At 38.5% G+C, this 18,496-nt stretch overlaps 1 protein-coding gene across 5 annotated transcripts in view; it reads left to right on the top strand.

Annotated features, from left to right (window-relative positions):
• The window catches only part of FBH1 (F-box DNA helicase 1), a 56,941-nt gene that overhangs the window by 21,235 nt on the left and 17,210 nt on the right, over positions 1–18,496 (top strand). For all 5 annotated transcript variants that reach the window (XM_081299304.1, XM_081299307.1, XM_081299303.1 and 2 more), the window contains 7 exons: positions 2,467–2,553; positions 2,847–2,938; positions 4,787–4,955; positions 5,619–5,841; positions 6,652–6,739; positions 6,821–6,907; positions 7,772–7,908. In XM_081299304.1, coding sequence (XP_081155430.1) covers positions 2,467–2,553; positions 2,847–2,938; positions 4,787–4,955; positions 5,619–5,841; positions 6,652–6,739; positions 6,821–6,907; positions 7,772–7,908 — 883 coding nt within the window. The remainder of the gene's footprint in view (positions 1–2,466; positions 2,554–2,846; positions 2,939–4,786; positions 4,956–5,618; positions 5,842–6,651; positions 6,740–6,820; positions 6,908–7,771; positions 7,909–18,496) is intronic.

The raw sequence follows: 18,496 nt of genomic DNA, 5'->3' as shown, positions 1-18,496 counted from the left end.
CTGGAAGGGACGAGACACTGTGATAAGTGAGAAGGTCTCAGACTTGGTAATAGCCCCTCCTGCCACTCACCAACATGTATCCAGCAATCATTAAAACTGGTTAGCTTCAGTTTTTTCCTCTGTAGATGAAGAGACTGGGAAGTTTCAGTGTGGAGTTGCAGTAAGCATGCTTTATGAATATAAATTGTTACGTTACTGTAGAATATCACTGAGGTAGATTTTATGTTCATGGGTATTGAAGCTTTAGGTGAAGTCCACTCATTAACAAAGGCTGTCTTTGTTCACACCTGACTGTGTTTTCCATTTCTCACTCTTGGGCTGGATGTCACAAATTGTGGAAAAGTATTATACACTTTACCACTTAGTGTAAGCAAGGTACTAGTGTATGGGTTACTAATTCAGAGTGACTTCTATGGTTTCTCTTAGCAGAGTGCTGAAGTGTGCACAGGTCAGGGTTCAGAGGGATATGTGCATCCAGCAGATATTGAGTACTTGCCACCTATCAGATAGTCATGCAGGCACTAGCAATTCACTGAAAAATATAAAATTCTTGTTCTAGTGATGGAAGATAAATACATAAGTAAATGTGGGAAGGAGCATTTTAGTGATAAGTAGTGTTAGGAAGATAGAATAGAGCAACATGACAGGGAGGTGGGCCACCCTGTTTTATATTGCATGAAAAAAACATTTCTCTGAGAAGTAACATCTGAATGTCAAGGAGAAGCCGTCATTTTGAAGTTTGTAGCGAGAGCCTTTAAGAAAGGAATAGATCATTTAAGGGCCCAAAGGACGGAAATGAATTTGCAACATATAAGGAAGAAAAAAGTCTAGTGTGGCAAAGTGCAGGAAATAAGAGAGAGGCTCATGTAAGATAATGAGAGATGGATGGGGAGCAGGCAAGGGAAGATCTTGTAGGCCACAGTTAGAATGAAACCCAGAGTGGGTTGGCCTGTCCTCTATGGTGAAGCCAGGTGGCTCAATAATGCAGCTGATCCAAAAGAAGCAGGAGAGCTCACGGAAGATTGCTCTTCTCTGGGGAAAGATAGTGAACCCTGCAATTAGCCCCCAAAGAAATGTGACTGGCTATATCAGGTGAACCAGTCATCCTTGGTCATGTATGAGGAGGGAACATCATTTGCCAGAAATGTCCAGGTGTTTGCTGTTTTTCTGATTTGAGTTTCATTTTGTTAACTGGTTTCTGTTGTGGCTCACTGCATGGCATCAAGGCAAGGGGCAAGAAACTTTATAATAGGACTCAGGTGGACAAATGATGAATAATGTTCTTATATGCAAGTCTGGACATACGCATCATCTGCTTATTTACATAGATATAGACGAGGAGCAGGAGATATGTCTTAGCTCAGGCTGCCATAATGAAGTACCACAGAATAGATGACTTAATCAACAGACTTTTGTTTTATGTTCTTGGCTGGAAGTCTAAGAATAAGGTGGTGGTATATTCCATTCCTGGTGAGGAACCAGCTTTCTGGCTTGCAGACAGTAGCTTCCTCTCTCTGTCCCAACATGCAAGGAGATAGAGCCTGGTGAAATCTCCTCTGATAAAGACAATAATCCTTTTGGATGAGGGCCCCAACCATATAACCTCATTAACCCTAATTGCTTCTTTATACCAAACAGTCACATTTGGGGTTTGAGTTTCAATTACAAATTTCAGAGGGACACAGTTTAATCTGTAGTAGTATGATAGCTGATTTTTGTTTCATTCATGTATGTCTTCCTGCTTTTCTGAAATAATGTGTTCCTAAAAGTATCTGTTGCATTAAAAAGAGTTGATGCCTGGACACCAGCTCCTCTCACTCTGGGTCAGCACAGCATGCTTGGTTGTGGGAATTGGTGATGCAGGGAGTTTGCGTGTGTACATGTGTAGATTTTGGAGTAGCTTATGGTAGACTTAGTTTGACCTCTGTTGATTTGTCATCTTGGTGACTTTGAGGCTTTTTTGATTTCTTGTGTTTGTAATCACATGAGCCACAATAGCACCTTTCCTTTAGAAGCTTAAACGCTTCTAAACCAGCATTACTTTACAAGACATGGGGAGCAACGGAACTGTTTAGAAAGATGAGGACACTAGGTTTATCAACAAGGTTGTATTATGAGAAAGGAACTCTAATTGCTGGAAGCAGGGTTTATACTTGTTTCCCCCTGGTTCTTACTGCTTCTTTGATTGTCTCTTAAGGTCACAGCTAGTGCTCTTGTTGTCTAGGGCATGTCCTGGTCTCCCTCAACATAGAAGCAACGCACCTTTTTTAGAACTGTGTTTTCCTGAGAGTATGTTTGTCAGCTGTAGAGATGATCTAAATTATTTTCTTTCCATCTTTGTTTCAAATGGTAATAGGTATTTTCTTTTTAGAAATGATAAGGAGTTTAAATACATCTGAGAAAAAATAAGATACAAGTTATGATTTAAATTTGAAAGTCTCTAAATCTAATTTTGTTCCCCATTAGGATTCATTACAACATTTTCTATTGCCTGTATCTTCAGGAGAATTCCTGTGCCACTAAAGTTCAAGAGGAACCATCTGTGTGGCCAGGGTATGTAGATATTATGAATGTTTGTGTGTGGTTTTTCTTCTGTTTGTGACTCTTATACACGCATAAGGAAAGGTGTTTTGCTTTAACAAATTTATTGAGGCATAATTTACATTAGGTAAATTTCTGCCTTTGTAAGAGTGTAATTCAGTGATTTTGAAGATTCACTGAGTTGTTTAACCAGCCTCACAATCTAGTTTTAGAGTATTTTTATCCCTCTAAGAGGAGTCCTGAGTCAACTTTCATTTATGCAGTTTGTCTATGGTTGTCTGATTTCTGTTCTTTAATGATTATAGAAAGAAGACCATCCAGCTTACACATGAACAACAACTGATTCTGAATCATAAGATGGAGCCTCTACAGGTGGTAAAAATTATGGCATTTGCAGGTAAGGAGCTCACCTTAATTTCTGGAATAGTGCATCAGGTTCACGATGTCATTGTTTCCTGCCTGTTACCACTACATCTCTTTATCATTACCTGCCAGAGCACCTGTACCATGATTATTATTATTATTTGTTTTTGGTGGTGCCGAGGAAGGGACCCAGGGCCTCACTCTAGGGAAGCCCCCTACCACTCAGCCACATCCCCAGCCCTGTACCTTTATCTTTTATCAAATTACCTTGATCAAATAATCTCAAAAGTGGTTGTCCAAGGACTCCTTGTTTTCTCCTATTACTCCAGGGAACATTCATACTGGAATTCCTATTTGGACAGGTAGCACATAGGAATTCGTTTTGGGGGTCTATCACTGCGATTGATTGAGCCAGTCATTTATCATTGCACATGTACAGTCACCGTTTGCTTCTGGCAGAGGCAGGACATGTTAATCTTTTCAAAGGGTTTCAGTAACTCCCTAATTTTGTAGGGTAATGTCTAAAGGGCTCTCCCTCCATGTGGTTCTAGCTGCTTTCCTAAATATGTTGTCACTGTGGTCCCTCAGATCAGCTGAGCTGATCTCCTTACAGTCTTTCAGGTACTTGGTTAGTCTTTTGTTTGAAACTTTGTGCTCTTTTCTCTACCTGTAATCCCTTCCTTCTACTGTTCTTCCTGACTATTCTGCTGACAACAATTTATTAAATGCCTTTAGTGTGCCTGCAGATTTCTTGTCCTAGCAACATTCTGTAAGGTTGGTTAGTTATTCTTACTTTACGGTTAAAGTAATTAAAGCTCATATTTGCTCCAGGTCAAATAAGCAAGTCAATGATAGAGCCAGAATGCAAAGCTTTAGAGAAGCTTCTCTTTGGAGAAAGATATGTCTTCTTCCCTTTTCTCTCCCTTCCCTGCTTTTTTCTCCTCTTTCTCCCTTGCTCCTCACTCCACTTTTCTCGGTCTTCTTTGCCATGCTGTGTTAACTTGCACTATCTGTTTCTTCTTGATTAAGCCTTCTTCAAGAGTTTGAGCTCTAAATATACATTTACTGAACTCTAACTAATCTTCTTTTAATTACTTGGTCCCTGAATATTGTATGGTAACAATAGCCAACTCAGGTGTGTTTATCAGTATTCCACATGACTTCATCAATCTTCAGAACAGTCCTGTTAAGTAGAGTAAGAAGTACCATTTTTGTTCTTTGACAGGTGAGTTTTTTTGTTGTTTCTAACCCATATTATTTTTCAATATACTGTGTTATCAATATACTCTGATTTTTTTGTCACTTATTTCACCTTGTATTGGTATGTTATTCCCAAACAGATTGTAGCATATGTTTTTTTATATCTCATATTGCTTGGCATGCAGCTGAACATAGAAATAGCTCAATAAATACTTATTAAATTAAAGGTACATGAAATAACTGAATATTTGAAAGAATGATGGAGAGGTGAAATAGACAAGAGAGTTCAGAATGATCAAAAGAATCCTTGAGTCCCATTTACATATTCTTCTTTAGAGGTTTAAATGGCAGTTAGGTTGGCCATAGCTACCTTTTACTGAGTTCCTGCTGCTGGGTAGTTGATTAATTTTTCTCTTATAAACGTCACAGTTCAGTGTCCCCACATATTGCTAAGGAGCAAACTGAAGCTCAAGCGAGGTCTGCTGGAGACAAAATCCCAGCCCACCTTAATCTGACTTAAAATTTGCTGCTCTCTTCGTGGCATCACTTTTATCATTTTATCTTTTGTCCTTGTCTTGATCTCAAGCCTGAGGTGGGATAAGTCTGAACAAGACCTTATGGGCATCCTTTGGCATGTTTTCCCTGGTCAGAGGGTCACATCCTCTCCTCTTGGCTTCCACAGGCACTGGGAAGACCTCTACCCTGGTCAAGTACGCTGAGAAGTGGTCTGAGAGCAGGTTTCTGTATGTAACGTTCAACAAGAGCATCGCAAAGCAGGCTGAGCTCGTTTTTCCCAGCAATGTCATCTGTAAAACCTTTCATTCCATGGCCTATGGACACGTTGGGCGGAAGTGAGCATTGCCAGGGATGGTGTCATTGTCAGTTCTTTTGCCCTTTTCGCATGATGATTATTGATCACATATGAATTTGTCCCATAACATTAAGAAAATGTAATACTATTATCTCTGTTTGCAGAGAGGAGATAGATAGCTCTACTGATATGTACTTTTATCCTGTAAAATAATTTACGCAAAGCAGTACCTTACTGAGGGTGCATTCTCATTTTTCTGAAACTAAGGCATAGGAAGTCAAAATGTCTTGTTTAAAATTCCTATATCCTGATCAGTTTTAGGCTTTCCTTGAAAGGTGGGTGGGGAGAAGGCTCAGCTAAGGTGCACACACCTGAGGTTTCATGGACATGAAGGTTTCAAGAAGCTTTGAGTCCCTTTGGGAGTCACTTAGACTATGGACCACACCTTGTGATGGTGGTATCTCTGTGAGTTGATCCTCTTCTAGGTTGTGGTATGTGAGTTCCTAAAAGCCTGGTATAAGCCCTGTCAAATCAGACATGGATCTTGCAGAACTCCTATAGCTTTTAAACATTCTGTCTCATCTGTATATAATATCTGGAGTGACTTTGTGGTGTCTCTGGAAAGAATGGGGGAGACAGGGAGACACTCAGTAGCACAGTTGCAATAAAGCCAATTGCTATTCATTTGGGATGTGCATTACAGGTACCAGCTGAAGAAGAAGTTGAATCTCTTTAAGTTAACACCCTTTATGGTTAATTCCGTCCTTGCTGAAGGGAAAGGTGGATTCATAAGGGCCAAGCTAGTGTGTAAGACTTTAGAAAACTTCTTTGCTTCGGCTGATGAAGAGCTGACGATTGATCATGTGCCTATTTGGTGTAAGAACAGCCAAGGACAGAGAGTCATGGTTGAACAGAGTGAGAAGCTGGTAAGTATCTAAATGTCTTAAACATTAGCAATCTGGTATGGTTTCTGTTTTTTCACTTCTTTAGAACTGCTCATAGGAAGTTGAAGATAAGCAGGTGAGACTGTGGGCCTTTCCTGACACGTGTGAATTGTATGGTATTAGACATCTCACTTAATCCTTGTAGTAGTCCTCCCTTTTAACAGATGAGAACAGGAATTGTGTGACCTCCCACAGTTTATAAGAGCTTGTTGTGAGATGTTATGGACCCAGAATCTGACCTTATATATTGATTTACTAGTGGAAAAATCTGTATCTTCTATGTCACTATGAAGTCTTTTCAGTTGTTCGTCATTTAAAAAAAAATTTATTAATTTTTTGGTACTGGGGATTGAACCAGGGCACTTTATCACTAAACTGCATCCCTTGCCCTTTTTATTTTTTATTTTGAGATAGGGTCTAAATTGCTGAGGCTGGCCTCATACTGGGCTTATAGGTGTGGACCACTGTGCCTGGCCTTTGCATTCTTTTTTTGAATTAAGTATCAGTCATAAATTTCGAAAAACATTTGGACTATTTTGTTGTGTCAGCTGTTGCAATCTCTAATCTTTTCTCTGCCGTGCCTGGATGGCTTTAACTTACCACTCATTTCTGTCCTCTAGACCCTTCCTGAAGTTGAAACATTACTGTGGGATCCTAGGAGTTTAGGAAGGTGCCTGCCCTCTTTGTTTTGTGATGATGCCTCTGCTCCACTTGTGTATGTGGAAGTGAAAATATGATTGTAGTCTTTTCTGGGCCCTTAAACTTTGGTTTACTGTATCACATGCTTTCTAGAATGGTGTCCTTGAAGCAAGCCGACTCTGGGACAATATGCGGAAGCTAGGAGAATGCAAAGAAGAGGCTTACCAAATGACTCATGATGGTAGGCAAGTTCCCAGACATTGGTGTCTTATAAATACAACTGCTTCCCTTGTGGGTTATAACTCTTGCTCCCTTCTTTCAGGCTATTTGAAACTCTGGCAGCTGAGCAAGCCTTTGCTTGCCTCTTTTGACGCCATTTTTGTGGATGAGGCCCAGGACTGTACCCCAGGTGATAAACTATTCAGGACATCAGTAGTCTCAAATACATAGAAACAGCATCATGATTATGTAAGAGGACATATGTGTGGAATAAGTTGATTATTCTTATTTGTTATAAAGAAGAGGAACAAATACTAGTCATTCAGAAATCCCTTTTATTTGACTTAGGATTTCAACAGTTGTCTGTTTCCCTTACCCAGAGCAGGTTTATCTTTCTCCCTATGTTTTGCTGAAATTGTTTTTAGAATGTTAACTGAGTAGGGCATCAGATGATATGATAGAGACTTAAACTTATGCTAAGTAGGAAAAGATGGGAATTTAGATTGAAATTTGTTTAGTGTTGTATATTTCTTTTTTTATATGTTTATATTTTTTATAGTTGTAGTTGGACACAATATTGTTTCTATTTATTTTTTTATGTGGCGCTGAGGATCAAACCTAGGGCCTTGCATGTGCTAGGTGAGCGCTCTACCGCTGAGCCCCAGCCCCTTGTGTTGTATATTTCTAAAGTGGCTACTAGAGAATAGACAGTATTATGAGCATGATTTTTAGGGAATTTTGGGGTATTATACTATTAAAGAGTGAGGACAATTTATCTCATTTTATATTTCCCTCATATTTCTTAGACTCCATAGTTCACTTAGGACTAAAAGTAATCTGCATTCCAAAGACCAGGAAATATTCTTTTTTCCATTACAGAATTATTTTTTTGATTGAATGCCTGTTCTGCAGGAAAAGACAACTTTGTTGTCCATTGTTGGCTGGGTTAGTTTTGTGAAAGCATTTTTATGCCTTTCTTTCTTACATATAGTTTCTTTTTGCTATGTATGTTGGACTCCTTGAGATTTCTCACTGTTCGCTTTATCGGTTTCAGCTATCATGAATATAGTTCTATCTCAGCCATGCGGGAAGATCTTTGTAGGGGACCCACACCAACAGATCTATACCTTCCGTGGCGCAGTCAATGCTCTGTTCACAGTTCCCCACACACACGTCTTCTATCTCACACAGGTAAGAGCTCTGTCTCTGCTTCTGAGTCCCCAGGAGCATATAAGCAAGCATTATATTTATCCTCCTAGTTTTTTATGTGCCAGGCACTTTACAGGTAATATGCCAGGTTCACAGTACATAGCCGGTCCTTACTGCTAAGCAGTAGTTCTCAAAGCGAGGTTCTCGGGAAGTCAGCATAGTCAAAACTTTTCATAATAGTTATTTGCCTTTTCTGCTGTGTTGACACTTTGTGTTAATGGTGGTGTCAAGGCCTTATCATGAATCAAGGCCTTGGCACCAAACTGGACTAGCAATTACATTCTTTCAATACATTCAGAATTAAAGAATATAAAAAAGCATTTCACTTAAGAATGACCTTGGTGATGGAGCAAGCCATAATGATTAAATTTCATGACCTGATGACCCTTGAGTACATCTCCTTAATATTCTGTGTGCTGATGTGAGAAGTACATACAAAGTATTTCCACTAAAGACTGAAGCCCATTGGTTTCCTAGTAAGAATACTGCTTTAGTTGAGTTGTGGGCTAAACTTTTTTCTTGTATGGTTTTTACTTGAAAGAATAACTGACAGACCATCTGTGGTTATTTGGAATTGAGTATTTGGCATTTTCTCAAAGATGAGTGAGATGAGCAGTGACTTCAGGAAACTAGATAAGTGTGTGTTGCCAAAGATAAAATGCATACTTTCAAGTAAAATTAAAATTTAGCAAACTATGGATCTGCCACAGTGAACATGACACACTCACAGTGTCTGCAGTTATGCAAAAAGGTGATGAAACATTCTTTCTTTTCCTATTAAGCATTTGTGTGAGGCTGAATTTGCTTCATAAACTTCAGTCAAGACAATGTATCACAACAGACTGAATGCAGATGTAAATGTGAAATGCTGGGTGTTAAAAAGATTTGTAAAAAAAATGCCACTGTGACCCTCTTGTTGTTTTTTTTTTTGAAAAATATAATAATGATTTGAAAAAGTAGATTCAATTGTCTACTGTGGTATAGATCACATTAATAAGTTCTTTGGAGGTCTCAGTATTTTGTGAAAATGTGAAGGGTCCTGAGACCAGCTGCTGAGAACCACTGCTTTTTAATAAACTCTCTATCCTTAGAGGAGATGTCTGTCATTTGTATTAAAGTGTAAACTCCACTGTTTTTTTTTTTTTTATTGGTTGTTCACAACATTACAAAGCTCTTGACATATCATATTTCATACATTAGACTGAAGTGGGTTATGAACCCCCAATTTTACCCCAAATGCAGATTGCAGAATCACGTCGGTTACACATCCACAATTTTACATAATGCCCTATTAGTAATTGTTGTATTCTGCTACCTTTCCTATCCCCTACTATCCCCCCTCCCCTCCCCTCCCATCTTCTCTCTCTACCCCATCTACTGTAATTCATTTCTCTCCTTGTTTATTTTCCCATTCCCCTCACAACCTCTTATATGTAATTTTGTATAGCAATGAGGGTCTCCCTTCATTTCCATGCCATTTCCCTTTTCTCTCCCTTTCCCTCCCATCTCATGTCTCTGTTTAATGTTAATCTTTTCTTCCTGCTCTTCCTCCCTGCTCTGTTCATAGTTGCTCTCATTATATCAAAGAAGACATTTGGTATTTGTTTTTTAGGGATTGGCTAGCTTCACTAAGCATAATCTGCTCTAGTGCCATCCATTTCCCTGCAAATTCTATGATTTTGTCATTTTTTATTGCTGCATAGTACTCCATTGTGTATAGATACCACATATTTTTATCCATTCATCTATTGAAGGGCATCTGGGTTGGTTCCACAGTCTAGCTATTGTGAATTGTGCTGCTATGAACATCGATGTGGCAGTATCCCTGTAGCATGCTCTTTTAAGGTCTTCAGGGAATAGTCCGAGAAGGGCAATAGCAGGGTCAAATGGTGGTTCCATTCCCAGCTTTCCCAGGAATCTCCAAACTGCTTTCCAAATTGGCCGCACCAATTTGCAGTCCCACCAGCAATGTACAAGTGTACCCTTTTCTCCACATCCTCGCCAGCACTTGTTGTTCTTTGACTTCATAGTGGCTGCCAATCTTACTTGGTTGAGATGGTATCTTAGGGTGGTTTTGATTTGCATTTCTCTGACTGCTAGAGATGGTGAGCATTTTTTCATGTACTTGTTGATTGATTGTATGTCCTCCTCTGAGAAGTGTCTGTTCAGGTCCTTGGCCCATTTGTTGATTGGGTTATTTGTTATCTTATTGTCTAATTTTTTGAGTTCTTTGTATACTCTGGATATTAGGGCTCTATCTGAAGTGTGAGGAGTAAAAATTTGTTCCCAGGATGTAGGCTCCTTATTTACCTCTCTTATTGTTTCTCTTGCTGAGAAAAAACTTTTTAGTTTAATTAAGTCCCATTTGTCGATTCTTCTTCTTAACTCTTATGCTATGGGTGTCCTATTAAGGAATTTGGAGCCCGACCCCACAATATGTAGATCGGAGCCAACTTTTTCTTCTATCAGGCGCAGAGTCTCTGATTTGATATCAAGCTCCTTGATCCATTTTGAGTTAACTTTTGTGCATGGCGAGAGAAAGGGATTCAGTTTCATTTTGTTGCATATGGATTTCCAGTTTTCCCAACACCATTTGTTGAAGATGCTATCCTTCCTCCATTGCATGCTTTTAGCCCCTTTATCAAATATAAGATAGTTGTAACTTTGTGGATTAGTCTCTGTGTCCTCTATTCTATACCATTGGTCCACCTGCCTGTTTTGGTACCAGTACCATGCTGTTTTTGTCACTATTGCTCTGTAATATAGTTTGAAATCTGGTATTGCTATACCGCCTGATTCACACTTCCTGCTTAGAATTGCTTTTGCTATTCTGGGTCTTTTATTTTTCCATATGAATTTCATGATTGCTTTATCTATTTCTACAAGAAATGCCATTGGGATTTTGATTGGCATTGCATTAAGCCTATAGAGAACTTTTGGTAATATTGCCATTTTGATAATGTTAGTTCTGCCTATCCATGAACAGGGTATATTTTTCCATCTTCTAAGATCTTCTTCTACTTCTCTCTTTAGGGTTCTGTAGTTTTCATTGTATAAATCTTTCACCTCTTTTGTTAGGTTGATTCCTAAGTATTTTATTTTTTTGGAGGATATTGTGAATGGAGTGTTTTTCCTCATTTCCGTTTCAGAAGTTTTATCGCTGATATACAGAAATGCCTTTGATTTATGCGTGTTGATTTTATATACTGCCACTTTGCTGAATTCATTTATTAGTTCTAGTAGTTTCTTTGTAGACCCTTTTGGGTCTTCTAGGTATAGAATCATGTCATCTGCAAATAGTGATAATTTAAGTTCTTCTTTTCCAATTTTTATGCCTTTAATTTCTTTCGTCTGTCTAATTGCTCTGGCCAGTGTTTCGAGAACTATAGTGAATAGAAGTGGTGATAGAGGGCATCCCTGTCTTGTTCCGGATTTTAGAGGGAATGCCTTCAACTTTTGTCCATTCAGAATGATGCTAGCCTGAGGCTTAGCATAGATAGCTTTTACAATGTCAAGGTAAGTTCCTGTTATCCCTAGTTTTTCTAATGTTTTGAACATAAAGGGATGCTGTACTTTGTTGAATGCTTTCTCTGCATCTATCGAGATGATCATATGGTTCTTATCTTTAAGTCTATTGATGTGGTGAATAACATTTATTGATTTCCGTATATTGAACCATCCTTGCATCCCAGGGATGAATCCTACTTGATCATGGTGCACAATTTTTTTGATGTGTTTTTGTATTCGATTCGCCAGAATTTTATTGAGGATTTTTGCATCTAGGTTCATTAGAGATATTGGTCTGTAGTTTTCTTTCTTTGAGGTGTCTTTGTCTGGTTTTGGAATCAGGGTGATGTTGGCCTCATAGAATGAATTTGGAAGAGCTCCCTCTTTTTCTGTTTCCTGAAATAACTTGAAAAGTATTGGTATTAATTCTTCTTTAAAGGTTTTGTAAAACTCCGCTGTATACCCATCCGGTCCTGGGCTTTTCTTGGTTGGTAGTCTTTTGATGGCTTCTTCAATTTCATCCATTGATATTGGTCTGTTCAAATTGTGTGTATCCTCCTGACTCAGTCTGGGCAAATCATATGACTTAAGAAATTTATCGATGTCTTCACTATCTTCTATTTTATTGGAATATAGGTTTTCAAAATAATTTCTAATTGTCTTCTGTATTTCTGTAGCATCTCTTGTGATATTGCCTTTTTCATCCCATATGTTAGTAATTTGAGTTCTCTCTCTTCTTCTCTTCGTTAGCATGGCTAAAGGTCTGTCGATCTTATTTATTTTTTCGAAGAACCAACTTTTAGTTTTGTTAATTTTTTCAATAGTTTCTTTTGTTTCAATTTCATTGATTTCCACTCTGATTTTAATTATTTCTTGCCTTCTGCTACATTTGCTGTTGTTTTGCTCTTCCTTTTCTAGGGCTTTGAGATGAAGTGTGAGCTCATTTATTTGTTGGTTTTTTCTTTTTTTGAGGAATGACCACCAGGCAATGAATTTTCCTCTTAAAACTGTTTTCATTGTGTCCCATAGATTCCGATATGTTGTGTCTGTATTTTCATTTATCTCTAAGAATTTTTTGATTTCCTACTTTATGTCTTCTGTAACCCATTGATCATTCAGTAACATATTGTTCATTTTCCATGTGATGTAGGATTTTTCCTTCCTTCTTTTATCATTGATTTCCAGTTTCATTCCATTATGATGAGATAAAATGCATGTTATTATCTCCACCCCTTTATATTTACTGAGGGTTGCCCTATGGCATAATATATGGTCTATTTTTGAGAAGGATCCATGTGCTGCTGAGAAAAAAGTATATCCATTTGATGATGGTTGATATATTCTATATATGTCAGTTAAGTCTAGGTTATTGATTGTGATATTGAGTTCTATAGTTTCTTTATTCAACTTTGGAGGATCTGTCCAATGGTGAGAGAGGTGTGTTGAAGTCACCCATAATTATTGTGTTGTGGTCTATTTGATTCTTGAACTTGAGGAGAATTTGTTTTATGAATGTCGCAGCACCATTATTTGGTGCATAAATATTGATAATTGTTATGTCTTGTTGGTGAGTGGTTCCTTTTAACAGTATATAATGACCTTCTTTATCCCTTTTGATTAACTTAGTCCTGAAATCGATTTTATTCGATATGAGGATGGCCACCCCTGCTTGCTTACGAGGACCGTGTGCGTGATATATTTTTTCCCATCCTTTCACCTTCAGCCTGTGTATGTCTTTTCCAATCAGATGTGTCTCCTGGAGGCAGCATATTGTTGGATTTGTTTTTTTAATCCATGATACCAGCCTATGTCGCTTTATTGGAGAGTTTAAGCCATTAACATTCAGAGTTACTAGTGATATATGGTTTGTACTTCCATCCATGTTTGATTGTTTATCCTTTTTTAAAAAAATTTAGTTTGTTTCTCCGTGATTATCTTTCCCCTCGCCCTCTGTTTTTACTGAGGCACCTCCCACTGATGGTTTTGGTTATTGTTTTTCATTTCTTCCTCGTGTAGTGTTTTGCTCAAAATGCTTTGCAATGCTGGTTTTCTGGCTGCAAATTCTTTTAACTTTTGTTTATCATAAAAGATTTTTATTTCATTGTCATACCTGAAGCTTAATTTTGCTGGATACAGAATTCTTGGTTGGCATCCATTGTCTTTCAGTGTTTGAAATACATTGTTCCATGACCTTCTTGCTTTCAGTGTCTGTGATGAAAAATCCGTTGTTAACCTTATTGGTTTACCCCTGAATGTAATCTGTTTCCTTTCTCTTGTAGCTTTTAATATTTTCTCTTTGTTCTGTATATTGGATATCTTCATAACAATGTGTCTTGGCGTTGGTCTACTGTGATTTTGTGTGCTCGGTGTCCTGTATGCATCTTCAATTTGTATATCTGTTTCCTTTTTTATTTCTGGAATGTTTTCTGTAATTATATCATTCAGCAGGTTACTCATTCCCTTGGTTTGAATCTCTGTACCTTCTTCTATCCCGATGACTCGTAAGTTTGGTTTTTTTATGTTATCCCATAACTCTTGGATGTTTTTCTCGTGATTTTTTACCAGCCTTTCTGAGTTGGCTAGACTCTTTTCAAGATGATATATTTTGTCTTCATTATCTGACGTTCTGGCTTCTACTTGCTCCACTCTGTTAGTGATACTCTCAATTGAGTTTTTAATTTGGTTTATCGTTTCCTTCATTTCTAGAATTATTGTTTGATTATTTTTTATAATCTCTATCTCCTGATAAAGATGCTTAACTTCTTCTTTTATCTGTTTATGTAATTCATTCTCAATGTGTTCTTTCGCTGCTTGAATTTGCTGTCTTGTATCCTCTTTAAGGTTCCATTCCATCTGTCTAAGGTGTTCCTTGAGTTCTTTATATGACCATTTTTCTGATGACTCTAGGTCCTCCTGAATATTTAGGCTGTCCTGCATTGTTTGTACTCCTTTTCTTCCTTGCTTTTTGAAGCTGCTCATGTTACTTCTTGTTCTGTTTGACTGCTGAGTTACTGTTTACTCCTATAAATTTATTTGATGCTTGGGAGGAAAGGTATTAGAAGGGAAGGGAAGAAGTCACTAAAGAGAATGAGAGTAAGCAGGTAGAATTCAAGGAAGGGGGGATAAGATAATTGAAAAGAAATGAAAAGACAAAAGAAGAAAAAAATAGGAAATAAAAAAAGAAAAAAATAATAAAAAAATAATAAAATTAAAATTAGAAGAAAAAAAATTTAAAAAAAATTGTAAAAAAAAATTAAAAAAACAACAAGAAAAATGAAAATGAAAGAAAAACCCAAATCAAAAAAAAAAAAGAGAAAAGAAAAAAAGAAAAAAAAAACTAATAAATGCAGTCTTAGAGTTTGATTAACTTCTCTTCCAGTAGGTGGCGCTATGCCCACCAGGTCAATACCCGGGAACCAATCACTGTGCAGCAGCTCCTCCCAGCCTGGGCGAGTCTCCAATCCTGAGTGCCTAGGGCCTCCTCTTGTGTCTAGTCACTTCCCACTTTTCCTCTAGCCAGGCCCCTCTCACGGGTGCCGCTCACCACAATACTGGCTACACGCCAGGACTGCTGCTCCCGGGAGCCCTGTTTTCATGAACGACTGGGCACACTCTTCCAGTTTGCCATTCCCTCAGACCCTAAGTTTGTAGAGCTTGGGGCTGAGAATCCTCAGCGAATTTTACTTGCCCTTCGGTAGCCACTCCCCCGGTAGCTGGTGTAAGAGACCTCAGCAGTCAGCCCTGGTGGGAGCGGTAGTTCCGCGCCGCGGGTCCCGTGCCACCTCTGATTCCCTCGGGCTGGCTCTCGCGCTCACGGGAGAGCTGGGAGGGGCCCTTAAGGTTTCCCCGATGTGTGGAGAGGGAAGGCTAGGGGATTACACACCTGTAGCCGCAGGTTTCAATGAAGTTATCTCCTCCGCCGCAGTCTGATGACGTCAGTTCTCTGCCATAGTGGTGTCTCTTGCAAATGGCGACAGTTCGTTTCCCTTTGCCGGGCGACCAGTGCAACGGGTGGGTCCTTACTGTCTCTCCCAAGCCCCGTTTCAAACCTGTGGCCACTACCTATGAAGGCTCGGTAGGCATTTACCTCCGTAGGATGAGAAGGGCTGACCAGTTGTTTCAGCCGGATGGATTAGTGGTGAGTCACAGCTGTTTGTCTGCGGGAAGCAGGCGAACGGGAGCTTGAATTCAGCCGATCCGGGCTCAGTGTGTGTTCTGAGAGGCCCAGACTGTTCGCCCCAGATCCACGTCAGCTCAGCATTGCCTAGTGATCCTGAGCAAACAGATTTAGGTTGTTTACGACTCCCTATGCCCGCACAGCTGAAGAGGTCAGAGACTTGATCTCTCCGCGCCCGCCGCCATGTTGGAATCTCTTAAACTCCACTGTTTTGATATGTTATTGAGAGGTCTGTGGACTTCTCTGTGACTATTCTGTTGAGTTCCCATCTGCTATTGTAATTTAGGGTGGCATTAGCTCAGAATAGTTTTGTTTTTAATTGACATTATTTTTTTTGGAATAATTTCAGATTTACAAACAACTTGAGATAATAGTACAGAGGGTTTTCATATTCCCTGTCCTCAGTTTCCCCTACTTTTTTAAAAAATATTTTTTTAATTTTAGGTGAACACAATATCTTTATTTTTTTATTTTTATTTTTTATGTGGTGCTGAAGATCAAACTCGGTGCTTCATGTGTGCTAGGTGAGCACTCTAGCACTTGAACCACAACCCCAGCCCCTCCCCTTCCCCTACTTTTTTAAAAATTTGATTTGTTAAATACATGACAGCAGAATGCATTAAAATTCTTATACAGTACAGTTTTTCATATCTTTGTATATAAAGTATGTTCATGTCAACTCATGTCTTTATACATGTACTTTTTTTTGCATTACGATTCTTTTTTTTTTAAGAGAGTGAGAGAGAGAGAGAGAGAGAATTTTTAATATTTATTTTTTAGTTCTCGGCGGACACAACATCTTTGTTGGTATGTGGTGCTGAGGATCGAACCTGGGCCGCATGCATGCTTGGCGAGCGCGCTACCGCTTGAGCCACACCCCCAGCCCTCATTACGATTCTTATTACACATATATACCACAATTTTTCATATCTCTGTATATAAAGTATGTAGACACCCAATTTGTGTCTTCATACATGTACTTTGGATAATGATGTCTATCACATTCCACCATCCTTGCTAATCCCCTGCCCCCTCCATTTCCCCCCCACCCGTCTTCTCTATCTAGAATTCATCTCCCCCTCCCTATCCCACTATGAATCAGCCTCCTCATATCAGAGAAAACAGTCGGCATTTGTGTTTTTGGGGATTGGCTAACTTCACTTAGCATTATCTTCTCTAACACCATCCATTTACCTGCAATGCCATGAGTTTATTCTCTTCTTTTGCTGAGTAAAATTCTGTTGTATGTGTATGTATATGCCACCTTTTTTTTTTATCTATTCATCCACCTCTCCTACTTTTAACATTTTAGTTTAGTAGGAATACTTGCCACAAATAATAAATAAGTATTGATACATCATTACAAGACTAAATTCCATAGTTTATTCAGATTGTTAGTTTTTGAGTAGTGTCTTTGGCTGGTCCAGGATCCCATCTAGGGTAACACATTACATATAATTGTGTTTTATTTGGCTTTTCTTGGAAAAGACTGACAGTTTTTCAGACTTTCCTTGTTTTTGATGACCTTAATAATTTTGAGAAGTACTGGGCAGGTATTTTTAATGTGCTCTGTACTGGAATTTGTTTTTAAATTTTTTGTTTTAATTAGTTATACATGCCAGTAGAATGCATTTATGCACTTTGATATACATAGATAGGATATAATTTCTCATTTTTCTGTGTGTACAGGTTGTAGAATCATGTTGGCATGTAGTCACATATATACATAAAGTAATAATGTCTGTTTGGTTCTCTCTCTTATCCCCACATCCCCTCCCCTCCCCTCCCCTCCCCTCTTGTCCCTTCCCTCTACCTAATCTAAGGTAACACTAGTCTTCTCTAGTGAATTAGCATCCGCATATTAGAGAAAACATTAGGCCTTTGATTTTTTGGGGATTGGCTTATTTCGCTTAGTATGATATTCTCCAACTCCATCCATTTACTGTCAAATGCCATAATTTCATTCTTCCTTAAAACTGAGTAATATTTCGTTGAATATATATACCACATTTTCTTTATCCATTCTTTTACTGAAGGACACCTAGGTTGGTTCCATAGTTTAGCTGTTGTGAATCGAGCTGCTATAAACATTGAAGTAGCTGCATTACTATAGTATGCTAATTTTAAGTCCTTTGGGTATAAACTGAGGGTGGGACAGGTGGGTCAAATGGTGGTTCCATTCCAGGTTTTCTGAGGAATCTCCATACTGCTTTCCATAGTGGTTGTACCAATTTGCATTCCCACCAGCAACATATGAGTGTACCTTTTTCCCCACATCCTTGCCAACATTTATTGTTGCCTGTATTCTCGATGATTGCCATTCTGACAAGAGTGAGATGAATTCTTTGTTTTGATTTACATTTCTCTAATTGCTAGAGATGTTGAACACTTTTTCAGATTTTTGTTAATCAATTATATTTCTTCTTCTGTGAAGTGTCTGTTCACTTCCATAGCCCATTTATTGATTGGGTTATTTGGGTTTTTTTTGGTGTTAAGTTTTTTGAGTTATTCTGATATCCTAGAGATGAATGCTTTATTGGAGGTGCATGTGGTAAAGACTTTCTTCTGATCCGTTGGCTCTTTCCTCACATTATTGATTGTTTCCTTTGTAAGAAGAAGCTTTTTAATTTGAATCCATCTCATTTTTGATTCTTGATTTTACTTCTTGTACTGGAATTTTTGAAGTTTTTTTTTTTTTCCCCCCTCATGGTTACACTAGGGTTCTAGTTTGGGAAGGAAGGCCACAGAGGTAAAAGTGACATTTTTATCACATGGTATCAAGGGTTCATATTATCAATATGGGGTAGGACTGGATGTTGACCTTGATCGTCTGGCTAGGGTTGTGTTTGTCAGGTTTTTCCACTGTAAAACTGTTCCTCTCCATGC

The sequence above is a fragment of the Spermophilus citellus genome (assembly GCF_964194105.1).
Source record: "Spermophilus citellus genome assembly, chromosome: 6".
NCBI lineage: Eukaryota > Metazoa > Chordata > Mammalia > Rodentia > Sciuridae > Spermophilus > Spermophilus citellus.
Note: the sequence above shows the minus strand (reverse complement) of the source record. Positions and strands in the feature narration are given on the sequence as shown.